Raw genomic sequence first — 26,137 nt, 5'->3', positions numbered from 1 at the left:
GTTCAATGCGAAAGGTCTTAATCTGTGACATCGCCACAGTCAGTGGCACATCAAGGATTTGTGGAGTGTGAGATTAGGGCTCTACGTCGTCATAAATCTCTACGTCCCAATTCAGATGTGTGGTGGCGGGTGGGCACTTGCTTATTGTGGTCTGTGACGTTTCGTGGACATTTGGATATACATACCTTTAGGTTCTTCGGTTCGCTCTTCCTTTGGCTGGTAGGTTGGAATTTTTCCATATCTTTGTTAGAGTTTTGAAGAAGTCAGAGCTATCTGACTTCATTTGTGTTTTGATATTTCTCTGCTGTGGATTTCTAGGATGAATTACTTCATACCAGACATTTATGAGATGTCTCACTCTGTGGTTGGTGAATACCCAATTCAGGGTAGTGGAGAACACTGTCTGTACGCAGGTGAAGGACCCGGGTATGGACACTGTGAACCGCAACCTCTTCACCATCCGCCATGCCTGGAGCAGGTCTGGCCATCAAGCCAGCCCTATAATTGTTTGTATAGTGGTGTAACTTCCTCTTTAAAAGGTGACTTTTGTAACATGGAGATCCCTCTCAATCATTTTCATCACCACCCTGAGTATTCTACTGAGATTAAATCAGACCTCTCCCATGTACAATGGATGCAAGGAGCACACAAGAAAGGTAGGATTCCTGGATAATGATCGTTGGTATTTGGGGTGAGGAGAAATGCTAAATGTAAAAGTGTTGTTTCACGTACAGGTAATTTTCTGTTGACTTTTTTATGTCTTCATTAAATACTTTTCATGTCATTAATTAGGGATGACTCTTTGATCATTGAATCAATGATGTCTGGGATTTCCGATTTAAGTCTCAGCATAAATCCAAGTCTTGGCGTCATGCAGCAGGATTCCTTATTGATTGGATTATTATTGATTGGATGTAGAGGCAACAGAAGGCTCATGTAAGATAATCATTGCTTTCCCCCACACACAATTCTCCACAAAATTTTGCCTCTTCAAGCCCCACAGAGCGTTACAAAACAGAACGTACTAAGATGAATCCTAAAACTGGGCAGATCATGCAGTGATGTGACTAGTTAATTATACTGCTAGAAACTTTTAATTTGTTGTAATCTGACGCCATTAATACATTTTCTGTTACATTTCTTGGAATCAAGACACAGATGTATAAATGGATGTTATGAGCATGCAGGCTCCCGAAATGTTGATATTTGTTTTCAGGATTTTACCTATTGTTCAAGCGAATATGGTACACGGCCCCTCCATTGGTCCCACTTTCCATTTTGTAGTTGAAGGATATTTGATCCTGGACCCCTACTCCAAACAAACATTGTTCTGTTGGTTCTGCTGTCTGGCAGTGTAGCTACTCGTATTTACTGCATCAGATGTGAATTTGAGCAGCTCAAGAACTTCACGGTCTCCCTGTGTGACTTTGTATATTGCTGGCATCACGTGGAATCCTTGTACCTCCAAAATTGCTAAATTGTCACTTTTCATATATATATATATATATATATATATATATATATATATATATATATATATATATATATATATATATATATATATATATATATGTATATATACATATATGTATATATACATATATGTATATATATGTATATATATATGTATATGTATATATATGTATATGTATATATATGTATATATATATGTATATATATGTGTATATATATATATATATGTATATATATATATATGTATATATATATATATATGTATATATATATATATATGTATATATATATATATGTATGTATATATATATATATATATATATATATATATATATATATATATATATATATAGTAGTGGAAATTGCATTCTTGCCACTGTAAGAGCGGGTGGATAACAACCAGTTTGATGCGACAGATATTTTCCCTCTCAAACTCTTCGTATCTCATTTACTGAAATGGAAAATAAATACAAACACGAACCAAATCCTCGCCTATTTCTATTATAATCAAGTTGTCAACATATGTTTGATGATTCTTTCATGTGTCTAACGTTGTCGGTCAGAAAACTGTGTGACCACCACCCGGCCTTCTGAATGAGAATGACCTCTGCTCACTGTGCAGTCAAACTTAGAGGAGAGTCAATGTCGCAAAAACTGACTTTTACGTAGTTTTACTTTCAAAAGTCGCTCCACAGCTCATTGGAGAAATCTAAAATGATTTGCACACATTGAAAAGCCAAATTCAAATACCATATTAGTTGTAGGTCTTTGGTGTATCATTCAACTGTTGCGTTTTGTACAATACAATACAATACAATGCAACTTTATTTTTGTAGCGCATTTCAGAACAGCTACAGCTGTAACAAAGCATTTTACATTACAATGACAAAACAGCAATAGTATAACAAGTGAAAGCAATAAATGAAAACACAAAATACTGTATACAATAGACACCGGAAAACAGCAGAAAACCGAATGAATATCGGTTTCAAGCTATGTAAAAAATTGTAGTTGAAAAATACGATTAATTGTGATTAATTTTGGAAAATTTTGCAATTGCAATGTTTCCCTGCTCCAGCACAACTGATTTAAATGATCAGCTCATCAGCAAGCTTTGCACTGGCTTGTTAATGATCCCTCATTTGAATCAGGTGTGTTGGAGCTAACCCGCAGGGGTCGCCAACCCGCGGCTCTTTCATCTTTATGTTGCTGCTCTCCGTGGCTTGGGAAAATAAATGATAAGTGTCCGACTGAAGTGTATGTTATTTGCAGAGCTGGGCACTTGACCATTTTTTGCCGGTCCGGCCGCAACCCTCCACCCTTGACCTGGGTACCCTTCCGGCCGTGACCCTCCGGCCATATTCATAAACATTGTCGGGCCCCGCTCCATCGAGCCCCCTGACCCAAAAAAAAAAAAAAAGCGTCCGTGATTGACGTCGCTGCAGGAGAGACGCTAATGGCAGAGGCTTTTTAAAGATCATTAGCTGGCTAATTTACTATTCGAACCCGCTGTGGACACGCTTCAAATGCGCCAGTAGTACTTACCCAACTGCGTGCTTTCTTGCATTGCGAGCCCCGGGGTTGGATTTGTCGTATTGTATAATTATTTGGGTCCAACAGAATGCCAGAAGACGCAGTTAGGTTACTTATTTATTTTGCACACTTCCCCTCCTTCCCGGCCTTCAAAATAAAAGCGTACCAGAAAACCACTATACAATGCAGCTTTGCTATGGCGTATTTACGGAAGTCGGGAACGCCAGAAAAAGTGCATGAACTCCACCTTGATGAATAGTCGGGGGGGCGTCGCTTCAAAAAGACAATGGATATCGTGCCTGCTACAACCATAAAGAGACCGAGGTGACTAGACGAAGTATTTAATTTTATTGCAAAAACAATCTTGAAGGTGGCGGCTAAGGGGGAACGTGGGTGAGTAGCTTGTCTACTTTGAGTGATGGGACTTTGCAGCAGCAGCAACAAGCTGCGTGGCTCACCCGTCTCCGTGTGGGAAACTGTATGACATCGCAACATGTGAGACAGCAACGTGCGCTAAAGCGTGTTTGTATTTCCTCATTGTCACATCACGTAACCCGCGCCTGCCACCTGCAACTGGGGTATATCATTACAAGAGGGGGCGGGGGGGCAATACCACAATCCCTATAACAGCAGTTGTCGCTCGCGCCGACGCGGACGTAGAAAGAAGCCTAAAAAGAGGCCTTTCACCGAGTAGGCTGAGATGAAATTTGGCCGCCTCGCGAGCACGTCACACGCATGAGGGCCAATTAGTGGGCCGGACTAAAATCAACTTCCGGCTATGCTTAGTCCAGCCTTTTTTTAAAATTTATCACCCCCCCACCACTCCGCCCCAAAAATGGGCATCCGGCCGGGCCGGAGGGTCCTTGCAATAAAAGTTACCTAATGAATTTGAACATGTAATTATAAAGAATTACAGAAAGTAGTGCAGTAATTTAGTTTAGAACATTACTACTACTAATAATGTCATCATCATGTCATGTCATGTCATCTTCCAAACCGCTTATCCTATACAGGGTCGCGGGGAGGTGCTGGAGCCTATCCCAGCCGTCAACGGGCGAAGGCAGTCTACACCCCGAACTGGTCGCCAGCCAGTCGCAGGGCACACACAGACACCGTCACTGAGCGGGAATCGATTCCACGCTGCCCACGCACAACTCAGGCGTGTGCACCACTACACTATCAGTGACTCTACTACTAATAATATATGCAAAATACCAACAGCAAAAATAATTTTAAAATTCGGTCATTTACACTCCCACCAAATTAAGAGTATTCTGTAAATTAGGAATGATTTTCATAACAGTTAATTTAACTCGAAATAATGTGTCTTCGCCTTAAGAAGCCAACAACAGAACTAACTTCTGTAACGGTCGCTCTAAAGGCCTAGATCGACCAAAAAGACGCTGGCCAACAGTGACAGACGCTCTTACGCACTGTGGCATTAGGCCGGCTTTTGGCACGTCACGCTTGAAAAATACGCCGCAACGACAGACAGCGATGCTGACCATTAAAGTACCTTCTGCGCATGCATAAGATGTAATACCCTTCCATACCATCGGCGGCGGTAGTCACTATTTTTCATTGTTAGAAAATACCAACCGGAAAACTGTTGGCTGGGGGCGGATTATAAAAACGTAAACAATGCATTCAGCTATGCTCGGATATTTTAGTTTTGCACTCCGAATGGGCTCATCAGAAGCACACACCGGTCACAACTCGTGTTTGTTTTTGTTTATTGAACAATAAACCACAGGTCATAAACCTGAAACAAAACAGATAAACAAGATTTCACTATGATGGTATCTTCTAATAAATTACATATGATACTAATTAATCACTTTATAACAATTATTATAAAAGATTGATATTTGTAGCTAGTGTCAATTGTGTTGAAAGTATATAGCATATCGTCATTATTTCAACAAAAGATTTAATTTTATTTTAATCACAAAACGTGTTCAAAATAATCATTACCAACTACAGTTAACTAACAATTAACTACATTACCCATAAAGCGTAGCGCCACTGGCTCATGCGCACGTGTCCCAGCTGCCAGTCACCGGTAACCAAAAAATGCGCTGCCCACAAAATCGCTTCTACACAGACTTCAACAAAGACACTGCAGTTGATGTAGCAGTTACAATGTCCAATCCACCACAGTGCAAGAATAAAATATCAGTTACTCATATTGTCATGATCGATCGCGTGCGCCTCGATGCGTCTCCGTGCTCCGTGCTCGAGCGTCCGCAACTTGCAAACTGCATAAACTTAGTTTTGAGTGCTGGTGCGGACATATAATAATAGACGCTAATGAAAAGTAAATAAATAACAAAAATTGAATGAGAATCTGTCTTAGTAGATGACCACATACCAACGGGCTGTGTGCTCCTATTTGACGGTTGAAATGAAATGACAAACGCCAGTCAGCTGGTAGTTGTAACCTTGGCACCGCGCATGCGTACACAACACCGCCGACATTCACATACACAAATGAAAAAGGAATAAAAAAATAATTGAAGTTTAAACGTGAGAAACTAAGAAATCATTGTTTCACATTTACCTCAATATTATATATCAGCTTAATAAATCCGTCCATTAATTCAAAATTCTTTACAAGTTATATTCTTTGCTCACGATGAACTCGCACGCGAAGTAAACCATCACATTCTTGACACGGTATTGTGAAATACTTACATTGTCAACCTTCACTCTTGTACATGTAAGATTAAGGCAGTGAAGGCGTGCTCACTGTTTATCCACATTTGTCGCTTCCCGTTGATGCTCCGAGCGCTGATTTGCTAGCTAACAGCCAATCAGAGTGACGAAATGTCCCGACTGGCGACGCCGATTCAACATGCGTAAACGCCCCCAAGATGCTTACTGACGAGTTACGACACTACACTAATCAGACGGCGCATTCAGACGCCACGATGCTTCATGACCTCCGACGTCAGTTTGGTCTGCCTTAACACAGAGAGTTCAGTCAAACTCACAGAATCATTGAGTCTACTGTGGGCCAGTGACAGTGTGGAGCTGAGGACACTTCTGACGGTTTTAATCTGACGCTCCCACACCCCGCCTGCATGACATGAGTGGGGCGTATTCATTACAAAGTCACACTGCCTTTGAGACCGAAATGTGCTCAGTCTGTCAACATTGAGCTCTTGCAGAGCAGCCTTGAATTCATTCTTGGCACCAACAAAATTGGTTCCTTGGTCGCACTGAATTTGCCCCTCTGACGGAGATGAAGCATCTCAAGCTGTTAATAAAAGAGTTAGTGGACATGTCCTCTAGCATCTCCAGATGAATAGCCCGTGAGCAAAAACAGGTGAGTAGCAGGCCGTAACCTTTGCGCTGTTTTCCTCCTTCTGTCGTGACGGAAGGGTCAAAGCAGTCCATCCCACAATATGTGATGGGAGGAGAGTCTTCTGTCCATTTTCTTGGTAAGTCACTCATTCGCTGTTCTTCTGGTTGTCCCCTAGTCTGCAACAGGTGATGCACTGGCAAATGAATGAAAATACTATTACTCATAATTTACTCATACTTGGTATCCAGTAGCCACTGGATCTAATTTAGTTGGCTGTAAAACCCTTGCCTTGGTGTTTGGTCTTTTCATGACTGTGCGCTATATCAGCTTAGTGACGTGATGTCCTTTAGGGATGACCATGGGATGTTTCAGGGAGTCGCAGAGAGATGAGTGTTGGAGTCTCCCTCTAACCTTCACAATATACTCCATGAGAATCTGACCAGACGACCTGTGATGCTGAATGGCTGTGCGGTTTGTAGTCCAGATGTCTGGAATGTTTGGACTCTTCTGATCTCTGGATCTCCAATCTTCAGGTCCGGGACCACATCTTCTACTGTGTGTATTTTGTCCTCCCTCAGGAACAAAGGACTGGTGAACCAATCAGAGTCGAGTAGCTCCTTCACTGTTCTTCCCTGGGACGCTCCATCTTCCGGTTCTTGTGCGTAGGCACGTAATGCGATTGTTGAGAGACAGTGCTGTTTCGCATCTTCTGGACTCTGTTTGCAACGAATGTGTGGAAGCGTCTTGAGTCATTGTTGATGTAACTCAAAACTACTTTCGAGACGGTCCAGAAGTACTCTTTAGCATTTGACACTACTGAGCTCTTCTCTGATCAGATTGATGAAGTCATGCCTCCAGCTCTCCCACTGTGGTCTCAGAGAGGCAGGCATGGGGTCGTCCCAACGAGGACCTTGATGGCACATCTCCTGCAGAATCTTCTTTCCGGTGAGGATATATGGGACCAGAAAGCCCAGAGGGTCATATATGGAGACGACAGTCGCCAGTATACCTCTGCCATGGTATACATGGCCAATGTGTTGATGAATCTAAATGTATCCCCCTCTATATTCCAGTGGATGCCCAGGGCTCTCTCTAGTTTTGTGTCTGAGAAGGTCCGGTCTTTTGTGTTTGTCTCTGTTGCTCGTTCGGATGCCGGTATACTCTGTAGAACGGCTTCGTTGTTTGAGACAAATTTGTCCAGACTGAGGCTCCCTTTGGCACATATATCCCTTGCTTCTTGGCCAGCTGAATTTCTCCCTTTACTGTGTAAGCACTGGTCACTCCGTCGTCCACATAGAAGTCCCTTACGACAAACTGTGATCCTAATTGGTGTGACAGTTTGTTCTCATTGGCTAGATGTTTCAAACCATAATTTGCGCACCCAGACGATGACACTGCGCCGAAAAGATGTACTTTCATTCGGTAGGCCTGAGGTTGCCTGTTTATGCCCCCATCTTTCCAGCACATGAATCTTAAGTGGTCCCGAACCTGTTCTGGTACGAACTGATGAAACATTTTCTCTGTATCGCACATGAGTGCTATAGAGTGCTGCCTAAATCGCAGGACACACCTGTGAGGTTGTTGATCATATATCTATATCTTTCATGATGCTCTCATAAACTAACCACGAGAAGGTCAGATGAAGCTATGCTACTGATTGCTAATGTGAAGATGATTGCTGAAATATCTAGCTACATTGATGATTTCTCTACTAAAGAGTGTCAACATTTCTTGCCACACATCTACTTAAGTAATTTTCCACCTAAATGCATACACATAGACAAACAAATACAAGATGTTCCGACTGCCCTTTCGTTCACCCCACCCTTTAGAGGTGAAACGCCCATGTACCTAGGGATGTGAGAAAGGATAAAAAGAAAGGAGTCAGAGATTTAGAACGCACTCAAGAATTGTATCGTACAGTTCTTCTCCGTTCTCCTTACAAGCATAAAAATCAAAAGTGAGCGTCCCCATCTCCTTATTTTTTGTGGCTTTCATAAATGCCTGCCTGATAAACCTGATACCGGCCCTGGAAGGAGAGGTTCGTTAGGCTCGTGCCACCACACTTCGCAGGGCAGTCAAACACAACACACAGTTTATCTGGTTTCTTAGGGTGATATACACCATGGTGGGGTATATTTACCTCTCTCCATTATGTCCTTCATGTACTATGTTGTGTACTCCTTTTTGTACTCATCTCTGTTGAACTTCCTTTGTAGGTGATCAAGTTTGATTTCAGCAAGACATCTGTTGTCAGGTACATGTGGTCGTTGTTTGAAAGGCATCTCATAATGACCCTCTTCATTTAACTTTATTCCTTCCTTAAGTTTGTCTCAGAATATGAGGTCTTGTTGTGACACTGGCTTGTCGTCTCGTTTCGTGTCTTTGAAGTCTGACTCTAGGGCACTGATCACATCCATGGGTGTAACTGGAGGGAATTCTTTTACTGCCACCTTGTGATACAGACTGGTGTCTGTTCCTTTTAAGCTTGGTGTTAAGCTTCCTACCACATTCCATCCTACATCAGTGAGAACGGCATAGGGCTCATTGTCTTTTCCCGTCAGCACCTGTCTGGGTGTTAATGCGGTTGTACCCAATCAACAGTCCGATATCACAGGAGAGAAGAGCGATGGATTTCAGGTGAGGCCATCTTCGTGCAGTGTAGTGGGTGGGTATATGATCATGGTTCCCTGGAATGCAGTGTTATGTGTACGCAGGAGGGAGGTTGATGCAAACACCTGAATTGTCGCCTCTCACTCGCAGTCCTGAGACCCGTTCACACTGTACAATGATGTTCTCCCTCAGCATAGTGGTAAGTTTCAGTCTCACCAGCTGTGTATTTGCAGGAACAATCATAGAGGTGTTGTTTGCTTGGTCTGCTCTTGTGATGTTGAGCACCATGGCTGGTGTGGAGTCATCTGGAGTGATCACCGGTACTTCTCTTCCTTCATGATGTTTGTAGTTCTCATCATAGAGACATTGTGGGGTGTCTCCCTTTACATACATCACAGGTTAGTCGACAACGGCAATCTTTGGCTTCGTGCTTTGGCTTGAGACACTCGAAGCAGCCTGTTCTCTTTCACATGTTTTCGCCTTGTTTCCTCTAATGTCTTTTCTTTAAAGTCTGGGCATTTGGGTAGCTGATGTTTGTCATTTTTGCAGCATATGCACAGAGCTTTTGATTTGCTATTATTTGTTGGGTTTTCACCGTCTACAGTAGTTTGTGTACTTAATACATTCGCTTTGTTGCTCTTCAGTTCTCTTGTGCCTTTCCTTTCACTGGACGTGCTGGAGTGGAATGCATGTAATGATGCGATAGGATTGCAGGCTTTATCTGCTTCTACAGACACAAAGTAAGTGTTATCCCTGAAGTTAGGAAAGTCTCCGCCATCCATGAGGGTAACTGTGACCTGGCGGTTACAACATGAAGCCAGACAGTCTGGGACTTTGAGCATCAGCTTCTGGTCTTCTTCACAATCGATTAATATCCCTAAGCCTCTCACATGAGCCATCGCTTCTAAGGAGGCATTCAGGAAATCAGAGAATAATCTCAGCCCCTCCGCATCTCTGGGCTGTCCTTTTGGCCACCTTGACAGTTTGTCCCTAAAGGCTGAATTACAAACGGCTGCCCGTACCGTTGTTCAAGCTTACGCCATGCATCACTGTACGCCTCTTCATCATTTCCATAGAAGGTGCCCTCAAGGCATGCTTGTACTGAGCCACTGACATATTTCTTTAGGTAATAAAGCTTACCCGCTGGGGAGATGTTCTTATGGTCGATGGGAGACTGGAATGAGGCTCTCCATTCTATGTAGTGGATTGGATCACCACTGAAAACTGTGGGAGTTGGAATCCGCAGTCTGATTATTGCTATGCTCTCTTGTATTGTTTGGGAAAGCTCGGTAATGTCTGTAGGGGGCGCCAGATGATCATTGAATGTTGACTGTCTGTTTGGATGTATGGGTTGAAATGTCAAACTCTCCTGTCTGGTCTCTCTCTCATAAGTTGCAAGTCTAGCGCGTGCTGCTTCCATGTCTTTCAGTGCTTGTAGGCATTCTAAGTGAGCACGCTGTGTATCCAGATCACTTTTATGCTGCCCTTCCATCAATCTGATTTTTCCCTTTGTTTCATTTCTTCTTGCATTGCTTTGTATTGGACTTCCTTTGCAGCTAACTCGGCTGCTTCACCTACTCTCTTAGCAGTGATGCTTGATTCAGAATGATGACTGAATTGCAGAGCTGGGAAGTCCGTCCCAGGGGCGGAACGGTCCGTCCCAGACGGACGCCCATTTTTGGGACGGAGGACGGGGGGTGACAAGTTTTAAAAAAGGAACAGACTAAGCGAGGGCGGAGGTGGATTTTAATCGTCCCTCATGCATGTGACGTGGTCGTGAGGCGGCCAAAGTTCATCTCAATCTACTCTTCGAAATGAGCAAACGCAAAAAATTGCCTCCGAACACTTCAAACGTACCACTAGTTACTCAATTGCGTGTACTTACTTGCATTGGGAAAGCCATGGCAGGAACGCTGTGCACTGCACACGTTTGGTCTGCACGGAGGGGAAAAGAAAAGGAAGATTGAGACAAAGAAAAAGAAGGAGGAGAAGAAGGAGTGCTAGCGTTTGACCGCGGAAAATTTGAAACCTGGATGCCGCAGCCGCTTCATTCGCACACCTCGGAGAGGGGCGGGGCTTTGCTTGGTAGTAGACAACGATTGGCAAAACAAAAAAAAGATCAAAATCATTGAAATCAATTGGCCGACCCCTTGCTAAAGCTAATGCAAACAATATTGCCATCTTGGTAAAGTTCAAGAGCTATAAAAAAAACTAAAGAAAGGAGGTCAAAACATACCAGGTATAACAAGCTCCTCGCTCATTGCTCTCCAAACCTGGTCTCGTTTTTTCTTGTCCCGGTAGTAGTAACTATCCGTGTCTAGCTCGGGATGGCCACAAACCGCGACCACAATCTTTTACTCAATTTTGCACTCTCCACAAGACCCGTCAGGTGTACAGGACGCTGCGCCTGATGCTGATCGGCTGCTGCGAGGCGAAGAGGGAAAAAATTCAATTTGTTTAGCCACGCCGAATGGATGAATGGGCGGATTTTCGGTGCTTCGCTCCACGCCCCACTGTCCCAAACGCATTATCCACGCCGCCACGCACGCAACCGCGCCTGCCCGCGCTAACTACATTGACTTCAATTGAATCGCGCCACCAGATTCAATTGAACGTAGCGGCACCGAAACTGCTCCTGCGTGATTTGTTTCTCCACACACGGACTGAGGGTGTTCCAGTCCGCGCTCCTGAAGCGGATGGTAAACGTGTGAGCCAATCAGCCACCTGAAGGGCTGACATATCGAAACGCTCCATGTGTCCACCCGTCCGTTCAGAGACTGACCTCTTTCACGTCCACTGCATTCATATATAAACAGTGACCGCTGTTAAATAAAGCAGTTACATTAGAACTCTTGACTCGCTTCTTAGCCGGCTAATGAGCTTTAAATAAACCTCTGCCGTTAGCATCTCTCCCACGCGGTCATGCACGGACACTTTGCTGGGTGGGGGCGGACGTAAGGACAGAACCGCTTTAAAAGGACGGAGTTGGAGGACGATAATTTTTATGAATAAGGGCAGAGGGACGAGGCCCGAAAGGGTACCCAGATCGCGGACGAAGGATGGACCCAATAAAGGGTCAAGTGCCCAGCTCTGCTGACTTGTGACAGAGAGGCCCTTTAATTAGTAACTGATGGAGATTGTGCTTGACATCCTTCTCGTTGAATTCTGAAGTCTTTTGTTACAGCCTCACATGCATCAATTTTCCAAGTTCTGTGGATGGTCTGACTCACTTATTTCCTCATGAAGTTTCGATATTTGCTTCGTTGCATTTTGTATGTCATCCGTCATGTTAGCCAACTCCAACTCAGAAATGTCTTTCTTTAACGTTTCACTGGCCGCTCTTATTTAGATTTTCCATTGTTCATATAGACTCACCAAGCGCATTTCCTTTTTATTTATTTCCTCCATTTGATATTCTCACATTTTCTCCCGAGGCTAGGAAAGGCGTTCTTTATGATGAGGTGAGTTGAGCAGTAGCACCGCCCCGCCATCATCTTCATCCTCTATTTCGTCTTCAAGTTTGGTTCGCCGTTTCTTTTTACTTTCAATTAGTTCCTTTAATTCTTGTCAAGACACAGTTAAGCATTCTTCATTTAGGTACCGTCTGTCCTCTTCTATTTCTACTTATAGCTTATTTATCAGTTCCCTAATATCAACCATTTTGTTTGCTCGTACAGTAGTTCTGTCTTTAACGTTACTGTCTCCGTTGACCATCACACTTGCAAGCAATTCACTGTCGTCCTTAGTTTATTTGTCGGCAGCTCGCTGAAGCAGGTGCACGCAATTACTGTAGCATCCCTACCGATAAATGGTCAAGTCTTCAACTGATGTTTTTCTGTTTGTTTATCAAATAACTTTTTCGTTTACAGTAACTTCCAACCACCATAAGAGATTTTGCCGCTACAGCGGGTGCTTGAAAAAAAACAGACTGACGGTCACTTGGTTCTCACTCGATTCGTGTGTCTTCTTCCTGTTACAACTGTTATTGCAAACTTTCACAATAAAAATCACGTAATGAATTTGAACATGAAATTATAGAGAATTACAGAAAGTAGTTCAATAATTGAGTTAAACTAACATTTTGGTGGGAAGATGTCATGGATAAATGGTATTTTCTTTCATTTCAATGGTAAAGATGATTTAAGGTTTGAGAGTTATGAGTTACGAATGTGATCACAAAATGAATTAACCTCATACATTCTCAAGGCACCCCTGTGTTCACTTTCTCCACAACGCTTTGACAGACAGGAAAACTGAACCTGGAAAACTTTTCTGTTGTTTTAACCAGTCACCTATGGCTGCTTCATGCAAAAATACAACATTCGATTTCATTCCAATTAAATCAGTCCCAGGAATTTGTGTACAAGTATGTATCCTACAAAATGTTAAGTAAACAATAGCAACTATGTTCTTCTCCCCCCAGGGTACATACCAAGTTACCTGGACAAAGATGAGCTGTGTGTAGTGTGTGGGGACAAAGCTACAGGCTATCATTATCGCTGTATTACATGTGAAGGCTGTAAGGTAACAAACAAGACTCGAAATCACGGGGTGCTCAATCCCGGTCCTCAAGAGCCCCTATCCAGCCTGTTTTCCATCTCTGCCTGCCTGCCTGCAACACACCTGATTTAAATGATCGGCTCATCACCAAGCTTTGCATAAGCCAGATAACGATTGTGATCATTTGTATGACCGGGATTGAGCACCCCTGCTCTAAATGAATTGTAGAAGCAAATATTAGAATCTCTGAACATATGTGGCTCCATCTACTGTCTAGGGCTTCTTCAGGCGGACAATTCAGAAAAATCTCTGGCAAACCTATACTTGTAAGTACGAGAAAAAATGTGCCATAGACAAGGTGACCAGAAACCAATGCCAGGATTGTCGCTTCAAGAAATGTATTGCAGTCGGAATGGCTACAGACTGTAAGTCAAGACGTCAATTTGGAGATCATTTTGCCAAAACACTTCTCAGCAGCAAGCAGTTAATTATGACATCTGAAACTAAGATTTTCAGACCTTCCAAGTTACTGCACTTAAATGTTATCATTTTGTATTGCCATGTTACCCCACCATCACCCACTGCCCCCCAAACGCAAAGTGGTGTTGGATGAGAGCAAGCGGCTTGCCAAGCGCAAGCTGATTGAGGAAAACAGGGAGCGTCGCCGCAAAGAGGAACTACAAAAACAAGTGTTGGATCAACACGAGCCCACCGGCGACGAGTGGGACCTCATTCGCATGATTACTGAGGCCCACACGGCCACAAATGCTCAAGGAAATTACTGGAAGCAGAAGCGGAAATTCTTGGTGAGAGATTCTCCTCCATCCTTTGCCAAAACGGTGTCGTTTGCACTGCATTGTTAAGCTCTGCAGTTCTCAACACCTTGCATCCGACCACTCCACAGCCACGACTTCTCCTAAATTACCTCTTGGTATTTTCTTAGTCCGTGACATCTAATATCCATCCATCCATTATCGATGCCGCTTATCCTCACAAGGGTTGCGGGGTGTGCTTGAGCCTATCCCAGCTGTCTTCGGCAGTAGGCGGGGGACACCCTGAATTGGTTGCCAGCCAATCGCAGGGCACACAGAGACAAACAAACAACCGCACTCACAATCACACCTTGGGACAATTTAGAGTGTCCAATCAACTTACCATGCATGTTTTTGGAATGTGGGAGGAAACCGGAGTACCCGGAGAAAACGTACACAGGCACGGGGAGAACATACAAACTCCACACAGGGAGGACGAAGCCGGGATCGAATCCACGACCTCTGAACTGTGAGGCGGACTAACCAGTCGACCACCGTGCCGCCTAACAATTAATAAATAAAAGAAAATACACGTGGTAACTACATAAAATGTAATACAAAAGTCTTAAACATTGCCTCTTTTAGCTTTGATGAAACATGCCCTAAAAATAGTAGATAAAATAGACCCTCCACAAAAGTAGCCTCCATTTGAGGAGGATAGTGACCTAGCCTGACCGTGAATAGCAGGGGTCACCCAAATAGTAATTAAAGTCACCTACATTAATAGTTTGAACGATTAATATACCCTAAACTATAATCCCAAAACAATTGGGAAGAGGCTCATGGCATTTCGAAACAAAAATGCTTTTTTTTTTCAACAAAAAAACAAAAAGAACGAACTGAAACCGCATTTCGTTTTATAAAACTGACAAAAACTAACTATAATTATAGTAAAAATGTTTTTGTCTTTGTCATTAGCTTTTGCGGTTCATCTTAAATCGTTTGAGGATTGTAGGTTCTCTTGCTTTATTGCACCAAACTTAGTGACCTTTTTGTTTATCTTGCACATGACAAATACTCCATATAGTTTTAAAAAAGTAAAACTAATAGCTAAACTAAGACAAGCTAAACTAAAATCAAGCTTTATCGAAATAATAAAAATGAATAAAAACGAGCTCTGAAAACTAATTACAACTAAATGAAGTCAAACCATAGTGTGGATAAGGACAAACAATAGAACAAACGAATGAATGAATTTAAACTACTTAAATCAAAATTACGTTGTCTTGAACGAAAATTAGGACTAAATGTCTTCGTCAACAACACTTAAATCACTTGAGGAAGACGAGGCGAGGCGCAACAAAAATGCTGGTAACATGACGATAACGATAACTAAATCTAAAACGCCATATTGTTGATGAAAAACGAGACTAAATGTGGTTTACAAAATAAAAACTTTGCTAAAATGTCTCTTAATTTTCGTGAACCAAAACGAGACGTGACAAAATCTCACGTGTCACGAAATCATGCCATGTGTTATTTCTGTTCCCTAGGTTGCGACATCTTTGGCTCAATCCCGACAAGCGATACATTTGGATGAGAAGAATAAAATGGGATTTTCTAGAAAATGTACCTTCGACTAAAACGCGACTAAAATAACATCACTTTTCACCAACTAAAACTGGTCCAAACAAGACCTAACCACCCGCCCACCCCTTTTATAGCACTGAAATTCACTCAACATATTTCTTCTAGCTTTGTCTTGGACTGCGTAAAGCATAATCATCTCTATGAATTTCAATTATTTCTCACTACTGTGCGTGTGTGTGTTGACCTTGAGTAGACCTGTTTGAAATTGTGGTTCTTGTTCTGTTTTACACATTTTAAAATTGTTTTCACCTGTTTGCCATTTTTTATAACATTTTTATTCGTCTTCAGTTTTACCTTTTTTCATCGCTGGCTGCTCCACTTTCTTCATTTAAACTTCACAATTGCTGTTGATTGTCCGACAGGTCGAGGAAACAATGCTTCTGAATGAAATAACATGTAATTTATTCGATACCTCTGACCAGAGCGTGGTGGGGATGAAGGAAAGTAAGGTATGACTTAACCCTCTGTATGTAGACATTTATGTAGTAATTTGAGCCCTTTTCCACCCCAAAAGTTTGTGTGGCCCTGTGTTGATTTATGTTCCCACAAAGGTCCCTGAAACTGAGTAAATCAGGCAGAAGTAACTACAGTACACAGGTAGAAAAAAGGCCAAACCCAATGATTTTTATTAAACCAACAAGACCTATCATATTGAGGTGCCATCCATCCATTATCCAAACCGCTTCTCCTCACAAGGGTCACGGGTCATATTAAGGTATAGTTTAAAATAAATTACACTGATTTCTGTTACTACGGTTGGCCTCTTATGAAGCATAAAGGAAGTACTGTACTGTAGTTGTCCAGCTTTCCTCTTACATCAACTGCGATTGAATACTGTATACTCATTTTTATTGAAAAGTTATACTTGACACCCTGCAGAAAATACATTCATTCATTCATTATCCATGCCGCTTATCCTCACAAGGGTCGCGGGCGTGCTGGAGCCTATCCCAGCTGTCTTCGGGCAGTAGGCGGGGGACACCCTGAATTGGTTGCCAGCCAATCGTGGGGCACACAGAGACAAACATCCGCACTCACAATCACACCTAGGGGCAATTTAGAGTGTCCAATCAATTTACCATGCATGTTTTTGGAATGTGGGAGGAAACCGGAGTACCCGGAGGAAAAACCACGCAGGCACGGGGAGAACATGCAAACTCCACACAGGGAGGCCGGAGCCGGGATCGAACCCACGACCTCTGAACTGTGAGGCGGACGTGCTAACCAGTCAACCACCGTGCCGCCCAGAAAATACATAATTCGTAATAATAACTGGTAAATGGTTGTATAACACAATACTGTATTTTTATCGATGGTGAACATAATGATGAAAGATTGGCTGGTGATCTTTCAGGGTGTACGACCCTCACCAAAAGTCGGATGGGGAAGGTCCCCGCTCATCCACAACCCAAATGAGGACAAGCAGTGTAGAAATGGATGAATGAAGATAATTTAGACTAATTCAGTTTATAGTTCAACCCCAGTAGAATAGAATGCTGGAATAAACAAGACACTCATATTATGTTGACATATTTATTGTGCAATACAAATTGAAAACCTCTATTAGAACACACAGCCGTTTATTTTTCGGAATCACTCTTTACTATTCGAAAATAAGACTTGATTCCCTTTTAAGTCTGCTGTTTGTGTTTCATTGTTTCTGTTAGGATCCACTAAAATGTCCTTCTTGTCTTTTCAGCCTGCCAGTATTGGTCATTCATCCACAGTAAATACCCGTGAAGGAAATAAAGTGGATTTAGAGGCATTCAGGCAATTTACAAAAATCATCACCCCTGCCATAACACGAGTGGTGGATTTCGCCAAAAAGCTGCCGATGTTTTGTGAGGTACGTGCATCCACCTAATCAATAACAATTTATGAGTGTAAAAATTAATTAATTCGCTTTTAGGTGTCAAAAATAAGATTGTAAAATAATTTCTGGTTTGTATGTGTCCTTGTGATTGACTGGGTCTATTCCACCTTTTGCCTGAAGTCAGCAGGGGCCATTATTACATCAGTTAGATCAGGCGTCTTCTATCCTGTTCCTGGCAGGCTGGTTTCCTGGATGTTTTCCATGATCTCCAACACACCTGATTCAAATGATCAGTATCATTATGCAGCTTCTGCAGAACTTTTGAATCCATCAGGGCGAGATGGAAAACATCCAGGAAACCTGCCATCGAGGAACAGGATTGAAGATTCCTGAGTTAGATTGAAAAACTGACATTACTTATTGATTACTTGCTTTAAAAAGTAACTTAGTTACTTCACAGATTATTTGATTTCAAAACGACTACCGTAAATTAGATTACAAGTAACTAATAGTTACATTCAGCAGACACCGACAACCCTGCTTAACATAATGGAAGTGCATTTTTAACAGTGACATTTCCATCCATCCATCCATCCATTATCAATACCGCTTCTCCTCACAAGGGTCGCGGGGCGTGCAGGAGCCTATCCCAGCTGTTTTCGGGCAGTAGGCAGGGCACACCCTGAATTGGTTGCCAGCCAATCGCAGGGCACACAGAGACAAACAAACATCCGCACTCACAATCAGTGACATTTCAGAATAGTTTATTTTATAATATCTTTGGATGCCTACTAATGTGTCTACGTTGCAGAGTATCTGCTAAGTCAGTAATCATTGCCTTCATGGCGGTAAATAACAGAGCTGGGCATTTTACTCAAATTTCAGTCCATTTTTCGCCTTCCATCTATCCGCCTTTTGGTCAGGTCGGATCAAATAGTAAGTAATCGGCGATAGGCCGGCCTGCCTATCATTTTAAACGGGCTTCTGTTAGCCTTTCCGTCTACCAACTTCGACCAACTTCCACTAGCGCCCCCCCCCCCCCCCCCCCCCCAACAACCAGAAGAATATATATATATATATATATATATATATATATATATATATATATATATATATATGATATATATGATATATATATATATATATATATATATATATATATGATATATATGATATATACACGTACTTGACGGCTCATTGGAGAATTCCTAAATAATTTGCATACTTTTCACAGCCAAATTCAAATACCATATTTGTTGTACATCTTTGGTGTATTGTTTAACTGTTGTATTTTACAGGAAAAGAATCGTATTCAAGGATCAAAGAAAGCTATTAGAACAGTCTTTGAAGTGAAATATACTTTTTTCTACATTAAGTCCTAGATTTTACTCAAGTAAATAACGGTTCAAAGCTTCGTAAAAAATGTATATATATATATATATATGTGTGTATATATATATATATATATATATATATATATATATATATATATATATATATGTGTATATATATATATATATGTGTGTATATATATATATATATGTGTGTATATATATATATATATATATGTGTGTATATATATATATATATATATATATATATATATATATATATATATATATATCCATATACATATATATACACAAATAAATAAATATATTATATATATATATGTATATAAGAGAGAAACAGCATCTCGTCTGTTATCCCTGAACTCTCCACTCCTGCTACGTATTTTCGCAGTTGCGGTCGGGTCATCTACAACAGTGCAACAGAAGTGAAAAAAGTACAGTTGAAGACAATGATGAACCATCTTTAACACTATTTATGCTCATGGAGGCTGTGGTGTGGAGAGAAAGTATTTCCCAAGAAATAATATGAATATGAATAAGCAACGTATTGCTGTTTTGCAAACAGATATGCTTTTTTTCTGAGAAGGTAATATGTGATGAGTTTTAACATTCTTCCTTGGCCGGATGAATCAATGACACACTGTTCGCTCCCAACAATAGTACGTTTACTTACGAGTACTTACAAATACATGTAGCTATCAGCGTGGGATCTGTTCCCACTCAGTGAGGTGTGGGTGTGAATGGTTGTTTGCCTATGTGTGCCCTGGCCACCAGTCCAGGGTGTAGTCTGCCTTTCGCCCGTAGTCAGATGGAATAGGCCGATGGATAGATGATGTGCCTCCACTAATCTAAACATGGCTTTCTGATTAATATTGCGTTTGTGGAATATGAGTTATGCAGCAAAATGCACCCGTTTTTGCCCATCTCATGGTGCGGCCATTTTGTCACTTTTGTCAACTGAAAATAACATCGCAGATGCTCAGGGAGCGACCAATCATGGCTTGGTTTCAGAAAACAGGTGAGCCATGATTGGTCGTCAAGAGTCATCTCTTTTCTGAGAGGGATATCTGCAATAAACACTCTTGCCAAATTTCATGCTTTTTCGACTGTATTGTGCGCACTAACGCCATCAAACCGGGGCGGAGCCAGAACATGGCTAATGGGTGGGCCTGGAAAAATCAGGTTGGGCCTGAATACTTCCCTCACTGAGCACAATCCTCCTATCCCGACACATCGTATATTCAAATAAAATGATCAGCCGAATAATATGAAGTTCCGATCTTCCTTTGACAACCACAATTATGCCATTCTTAATATTCACTAAAATAAAAATAAAAAACGCAAATTCAAAAATAATATAATAATTCAACAAAAAATTTAAAAGTATATATTTTTTTCATGAATCTCATTGTGTGGGCAGTCTGTCAATCTGGGTGGGCCTGTGCACACCCAGGCCCGCCCATGGCTCCGCCCCTGGATCCAACACCTTTGGATGGTTATGTGCTGTAGAAGTAAAGTACGTGCTCGCTACGGGTGCTAGCCAGCACCGACCCTTAGCACCATACTTCACCGGCAAGTTAAACAATAAATGTACAATGTGACAATAATGAGCCAGATAAAAAGTTAAATCGTCCTACGACAGTTGGTCAGCTGTAATGCATTCACTCCAAGAGAGTATTAGTTCGCTACACTTATATTGTATGAACATTGTATGAAAGTTAAACTGCATCGACACTAGTTTGCGGTAGCGACTTTCACAAATAAGTATTACTGTACACTGCTGGAGGACAGGGCCGCCGCTCCCTATACGCACAGCACGCACATAAGTGCAAAGGGCACCATCGCCCGTTTGATTTTTTTCTACATATCTGGTATTAGAGTAATCCAAAATTTATTAAACATATTGTCGCTATATGTCTAATTTGTCATGTGTCATCTTCCAAACCGCTTATCCTGTACAGGGTCGCGGGGAGGTGCTGGAGCCTATCCCAGCTGGCAATGGGCGAAAGGCAGACTACACCCTGAACTGGTCGCCAGCCAGTCACGGGGCACACACACAGACTATTGACTACCGTCACTGAGTGGGAACCGATCCCACGCTGCCTGCACACAACTCAGGCGTGTGTACCACCACACCACAAGTGACTCACACGTCTAATTTTGGAATTAAAAAGAAAAATTCACATTAATCCGATGTCTGTAACGCAGGAACATCATTCACGTCTTTTTCACAGGACAGTGACGATATTCAAGTCACATTACTTCAATATTATGGTACTTGGATTATATTAGTAACTACAGTATTTTTATTTAATAGGTAACTAGTAACTGTATGTAACGACTTACCGATCAGCCGCACAGATGCTAAAAAAATTTCGGCCAATGAAACATTGTTATATCACGTTGGGGTGGGCGGTCAGCATCTAAAGGAGGGGGAGCATAAATGTAAATAACATTGCACATTACAATGGGTACAAAAAAGTGTAAATTTCATGAAAATTAGTTTTTATTGAATTTATTATTAATTATTATTATTAAATGATCTCACTTTAATTGCTTAAAAAAATCTGTAATTATAGGCTTATGTGAAATACATAGATCATGATTCACCCAGCCGTACTAAGCACAATATTTCTTTAAAAGGTGTTTATTAAACGTTATATTGACCAGTTAATTTGAATTTTTCATAGTTGACTTATTGTTAAAGGTTAAACCTTTATTCTCTAGGTAGGACTTTATTTTTAAATATTTATTTACATTTCAGAATAGTTTATTCTAAATAAATATTTATTTTAGTAAAAAAAAAATTACAAATTCAATAATTATCAATAGACTGATACAATTTCATATGGTTCACGCACTTTTTATCGTAACTATATGCCGTCCATATAATTTGACCGAGATTTGATCAAGTAAGTTGTAGAAAGCTACACAAATATAATAAATGCTTTAATTAAAGCAAAAACATAGCATTCGTTTTAGGGTGTGTCCACTTCTGCAACTTTTTTTTTTTTTTTTTTTTTCAAAAAAAAGAAAAATATGAATAAACCATTGTGGAAATGTGTCTCTTCTTGTCAACAGCTGCCATGTGAAGACCAGATCATCTTGCTTAAAGGCTGCTGTATGGAAGTCATGTCATTGCGTGCTGCTGCTCGCTATGATCCAGAGAGTGAGACCCTCACACTTAATGGAGAGATGGCAGTCACACGAGGTCAACTTAGGAATGGAGGCCTGGGTGTGGCGTCAGATGCCATTTTTGACCTTGGTGTCTCACTGTCCTCCTTTAACTTGGATGACTCTGAGGTGGCTCTTTTACAAGCAGTTATTCTGCTTTCAGCTGGTAAGCACCCAATCTCTGAAAACGTGCAGAACATAACTTGCCTAATAATCCCCAAAATACAAACATGATTAGTAATTTGCATGCAATATTTCCAACATTTAATAGTACTAAAAATAAATGTTTTTATCTACTTTGTATTTCATGAAAAAGCAGTATTAGAGCCACAATGAAAAGAAAAATTATATTGTGCAAAAAAAAAAAAAGTATGATTAATTTGAAATATTTTTATATTCTGATTAGAAAGTCAAAGGAAGTCAGTCTTATGTTTGTTATAGAGGGTGTTTTGTTTCAAGGGCACGTCAACAGTATTCAGGATGCGCACCAGCATATCTTTATTAAAAACTAGTTGCAAATATTCTGTAATATAATAAACTAAAAAAACAAAATAAAATAAAACATTATTCTGTTCGGCGGCACGGTGGTCGACTGGTTAGCACGTCCGCCTCACAGTTCAGAGGTCGTGGGTTCGATCCCGGCTCCGGCCTCCCTGTGTGGAGTTTGCATGTTCTCCCCGTGCCTGCGTGGGTTTTCTCCGGGCACTCCGGTTTCCTCCCACATTCCAAAAACATGCATGGTAAGTTGATTGGATACTCTAAATTGCCCCTAGGTGTGATTGTGAGTGCGGATGTTTGTCTCTGTGTGCCCTGCGATTGGCTGGCAACCAGTTCAGGGTGTCCCCCGCCTACTGCCCAAAGACAGCTGGGATAGGCTCCAGCACGCCCCGCGACCCTTGTGAGGAGAAGCGGTACAGATAATGGATGGATTATTCTGTTCTGGTTGCCCTTGAATAACTTTTGCCTCTGATTCGACCAAGCTTCATCAGTTAATGCATCAAGACTAGGTTGGACAGCGCTAGTCCGAAACATTATTATGTACACTATATTACTATTTATATATACGGTAAGTTGCATGCCCCCAAGTCATGCTCCCATTTTGGAATACAAGAGGACAGTCATTAAGATGCCTTAGAGAGCTTGTTATTCATCATCAAGACTCGTTGGGTGGAAACTCCCTCATTGATGTTCCGTTCATTTGTAAAAAGGTGGTGGAGCTTTCACACAGGCAGAAGAGTCCACGTTTTTGTTTATTTGTTGGAGGTAGAATCACTGAGTCTCTTTGGAATGGACGACATTGTATCCGGGGGATATAGTAGGTGCTGTCATCGTCCGCATCCTGTGTTTAGAGATTGTCTTTCCATCGTCACGTAGCTGGCCTCCCTCACTCTTCCTTCAAATCAACTGTCTTCTTTGTCTAGAATATGACTATTTTGGCCTCAGAGAGACAGCTGAGACTAGACCTGGGGCATGAAAACACTTATTCCGACATTTAAGGAACAAACCGTCTTTACCACTCATATCGTTGACGTCAGACTACGCGTTTCTGTTATTCCCGGAAGCGAGTATACAAGCAGAGCGAGCGAAAGACATGGCGGGCGTAAGGTTGAGCTGGTACATACTCAGCTTCATTAGGAAGTGTTAACTCGACGTAACGGGGCAAACAGGAAAAATACGCAAAATAACGCTAACGTTTCAAGTAGAAATGGACGGAGCGATGTTTTGTTGACACGGAAGTCGCTACGGCTTCTTCTACTACTACTGTTTCCGGTGTATTTGGTCAATCTGTGCATGTCAAAATAATTTGTTCCGCTCGAAAATGTGATGCACGAACTAATCGGATCAATATTTTTAGTGTCCATAAAAACTGTGCACCCGATCATAGTTTTAATCCGAACTCTGATCGGATTAAAGACATTTTGTCCATGTAGATGCCTCACCAATCCATCCTTCGCTCTCTGGTTCTATTCTTCCCTCACTTGTGAACAAGACACCAAGATACTTGACCTCCTCCACTTGAGGTAGTATCTCATTCTTGACCTGGAGAGGACACTCCGCCCTTTTCTGACTGGTTGTCAATATAATTCGATCATAATCTTTTCTAAACCAAGAGAAAAGCACAAAGTGGCATTTGCTGCAAATCTATTTCCCATTGTTGCATGTATTACAGTAAAACTCTATCAACTATTGAATCCCTGGTTTCTTTCATCAGATCGGCCAGGCCTGAGTAGCGTGGAGCAGGTTGAACGCTGCCAAGAGGAGTTCCTGCTGGCTTTTGAACATTACATCAACTACCGCAAACATAAAGTACCTCATTTCTGGCCGAAACTGCTTATGAAGGTGACAGACCTGCGAATGATTGGTGCCTGCCATGCAAGCCGATTCCTTCACATGAAATTGGAGTGTCCAACTGAGCTATTCCCTCCTCTGTTCCTGGAGGTTTTTGAGGACTGAGTGGAGGATTTTCATGGGAAAAAGTGTGTTTGTGTGTGTGTGTGTGTGTGTGCGCGTGTGTGTGTGGGGGGGGGGGGGCGGGGGGGTGCGTGTGTGTGCGTGTGTGTGCATTTACTGTATGTGTGAGCACTTGAGTGCCCTGTAATAAGTGAGACTTGCAGATGTGTCACATAGCGCACGACAGAGTGTCACTTTATTTTGTAGTTTGAGTGCTTCTGTCATCAATTATGCAACGCAAAATGGGATGCCAGATCGGGTGAACGCGGGGCTTGACCCCCCGATCCTTTGCAGCGGACCTGCAATACACATTTATGGCCCTTTTGAAGTGCCAGCACCCAGCCTCTGGAGCGACCTTCCGGAGCCAGTGAAAGACCAACACCAATTCAACCGCAGAGAGCAAGGAAGTGCTATCTCAGCAAGAGGTCACAAAAAGGTCAAAACCAGCATAAAGATGCCGAACACCCTGTGTCTTCATTCAATCAAGCCGTCTCTGGCAATCTTGTGATATTCGTTTTTCTTCATTTATTTAGACTTGCCTGAGCATAGGATTTCTTTATTGTGTTTCTATTTCTGTTTCTGAACGTTGCAGTGTGTTTTGTCTAGATTTCAATAGCTGTAGAAAATAAATCATTGTCGTTTACAGAAATCTAGTGTGAATTGTGTGTGTGTTTGAGTCAAAGTTGCAATCACTAATCTGGTAAATCGGATTTACATATTTTTAATGAAGCGACTTCATATATTAAGACTGAATTAGTCGGACGTTTTGTCCAAAGAAACGGAGTTGAAACACTGATGACGCACATGCCAACTGTTGCACTGGCTTGAATCTTGTTTAATGCATTGAATGAAAAGATGAGGGGCACTTACTTCATTTGCCATGCAAGGTAACCCTTTTGGACAGAACAGCTCTTTCCACAACATGAAGAAGTTGACATTGACGTTTCTTAAACTCACGATTGCGAGCGCGGCTCGAGCAAAAGTGGGCAATGCAAATGAAGCCCCGATTCGGAGCATGTATCGGGTCCCAAAAAAATCACGTGACCGATGACAAACGGGGCCTCGGTTTGTGTGGAGGATTTCATTGGTTCATTCAACGTATCATTGCTTCATAACACTGGAGTTATTCATAAACATTGTACGAATTATGTTATGTTTATTATTTACTCCATGTTTGCACCTACACTGTAAAAAAAAAAAAAAGAAAAATGCCGTTTTTACGGTAAAACGCCGGCAGCTGTTATTCGGTTGTTAAAAAAAAAAACCCGGCTACGTGTACACAAGGCCTAAGGGCCACGGCCAGAGACAATGTTAGTGGGAATGCCATGCAGGCGGAATACATGTTGGACAGGCAGGTCAGCAGTCTCCCTGGCGGAAGGGAGCTTGGGGAGTGGCAGGAAGTGCGCGGCCTTAGAGAATCTTTCCACTACGATCAGAACGACAGTGTTACCTTTAGAGGGCGGTAGTCCAGTAACAAAGTCCAGGGCGGTGTGTGACCATGGCCACTTGGCTATGGGAA

The 26,137-nt window shown here is 41.8% G+C and overlaps 1 protein-coding gene across 1 annotated transcript; it reads left to right on the top strand.

Annotated features, from left to right (window-relative positions):
* The first annotated feature begins 85 nt into the window (after positions 1-85).
* On the top strand, positions 86-24,673 carry thrb (thyroid hormone receptor beta). The gene is made up of 9 exons (XM_086013677.1): positions 86-219; positions 319-656; positions 13,350-13,450; positions 13,704-13,851; positions 14,027-14,232; positions 16,191-16,277; positions 17,528-17,674; positions 22,075-22,333; positions 24,380-24,673. The coding sequence occupies exons 2-9, from the start codon at positions 320-322 to the stop codon at positions 24,619-24,621; spliced, it is 1,527 nt and encodes a 508-aa protein (XP_085869803.1). The 5' UTR covers positions 86-219; position 319; the 3' UTR covers positions 24,622-24,673.
* Positions 24,674-26,137: the final 1,464 nt, after the last annotated feature.

Source organism: Filicampus tigris, chromosome 18 (genome assembly GCF_054856515.1).
Source record: "Filicampus tigris isolate MCC_2025a chromosome 18, RoL_Ftig_1.0, whole genome shotgun sequence".
NCBI lineage: Eukaryota > Metazoa > Chordata > Actinopteri > Syngnathiformes > Syngnathidae > Filicampus > Filicampus tigris.
This window is presented reverse-complemented; position numbering and strand designations above follow the sequence as displayed.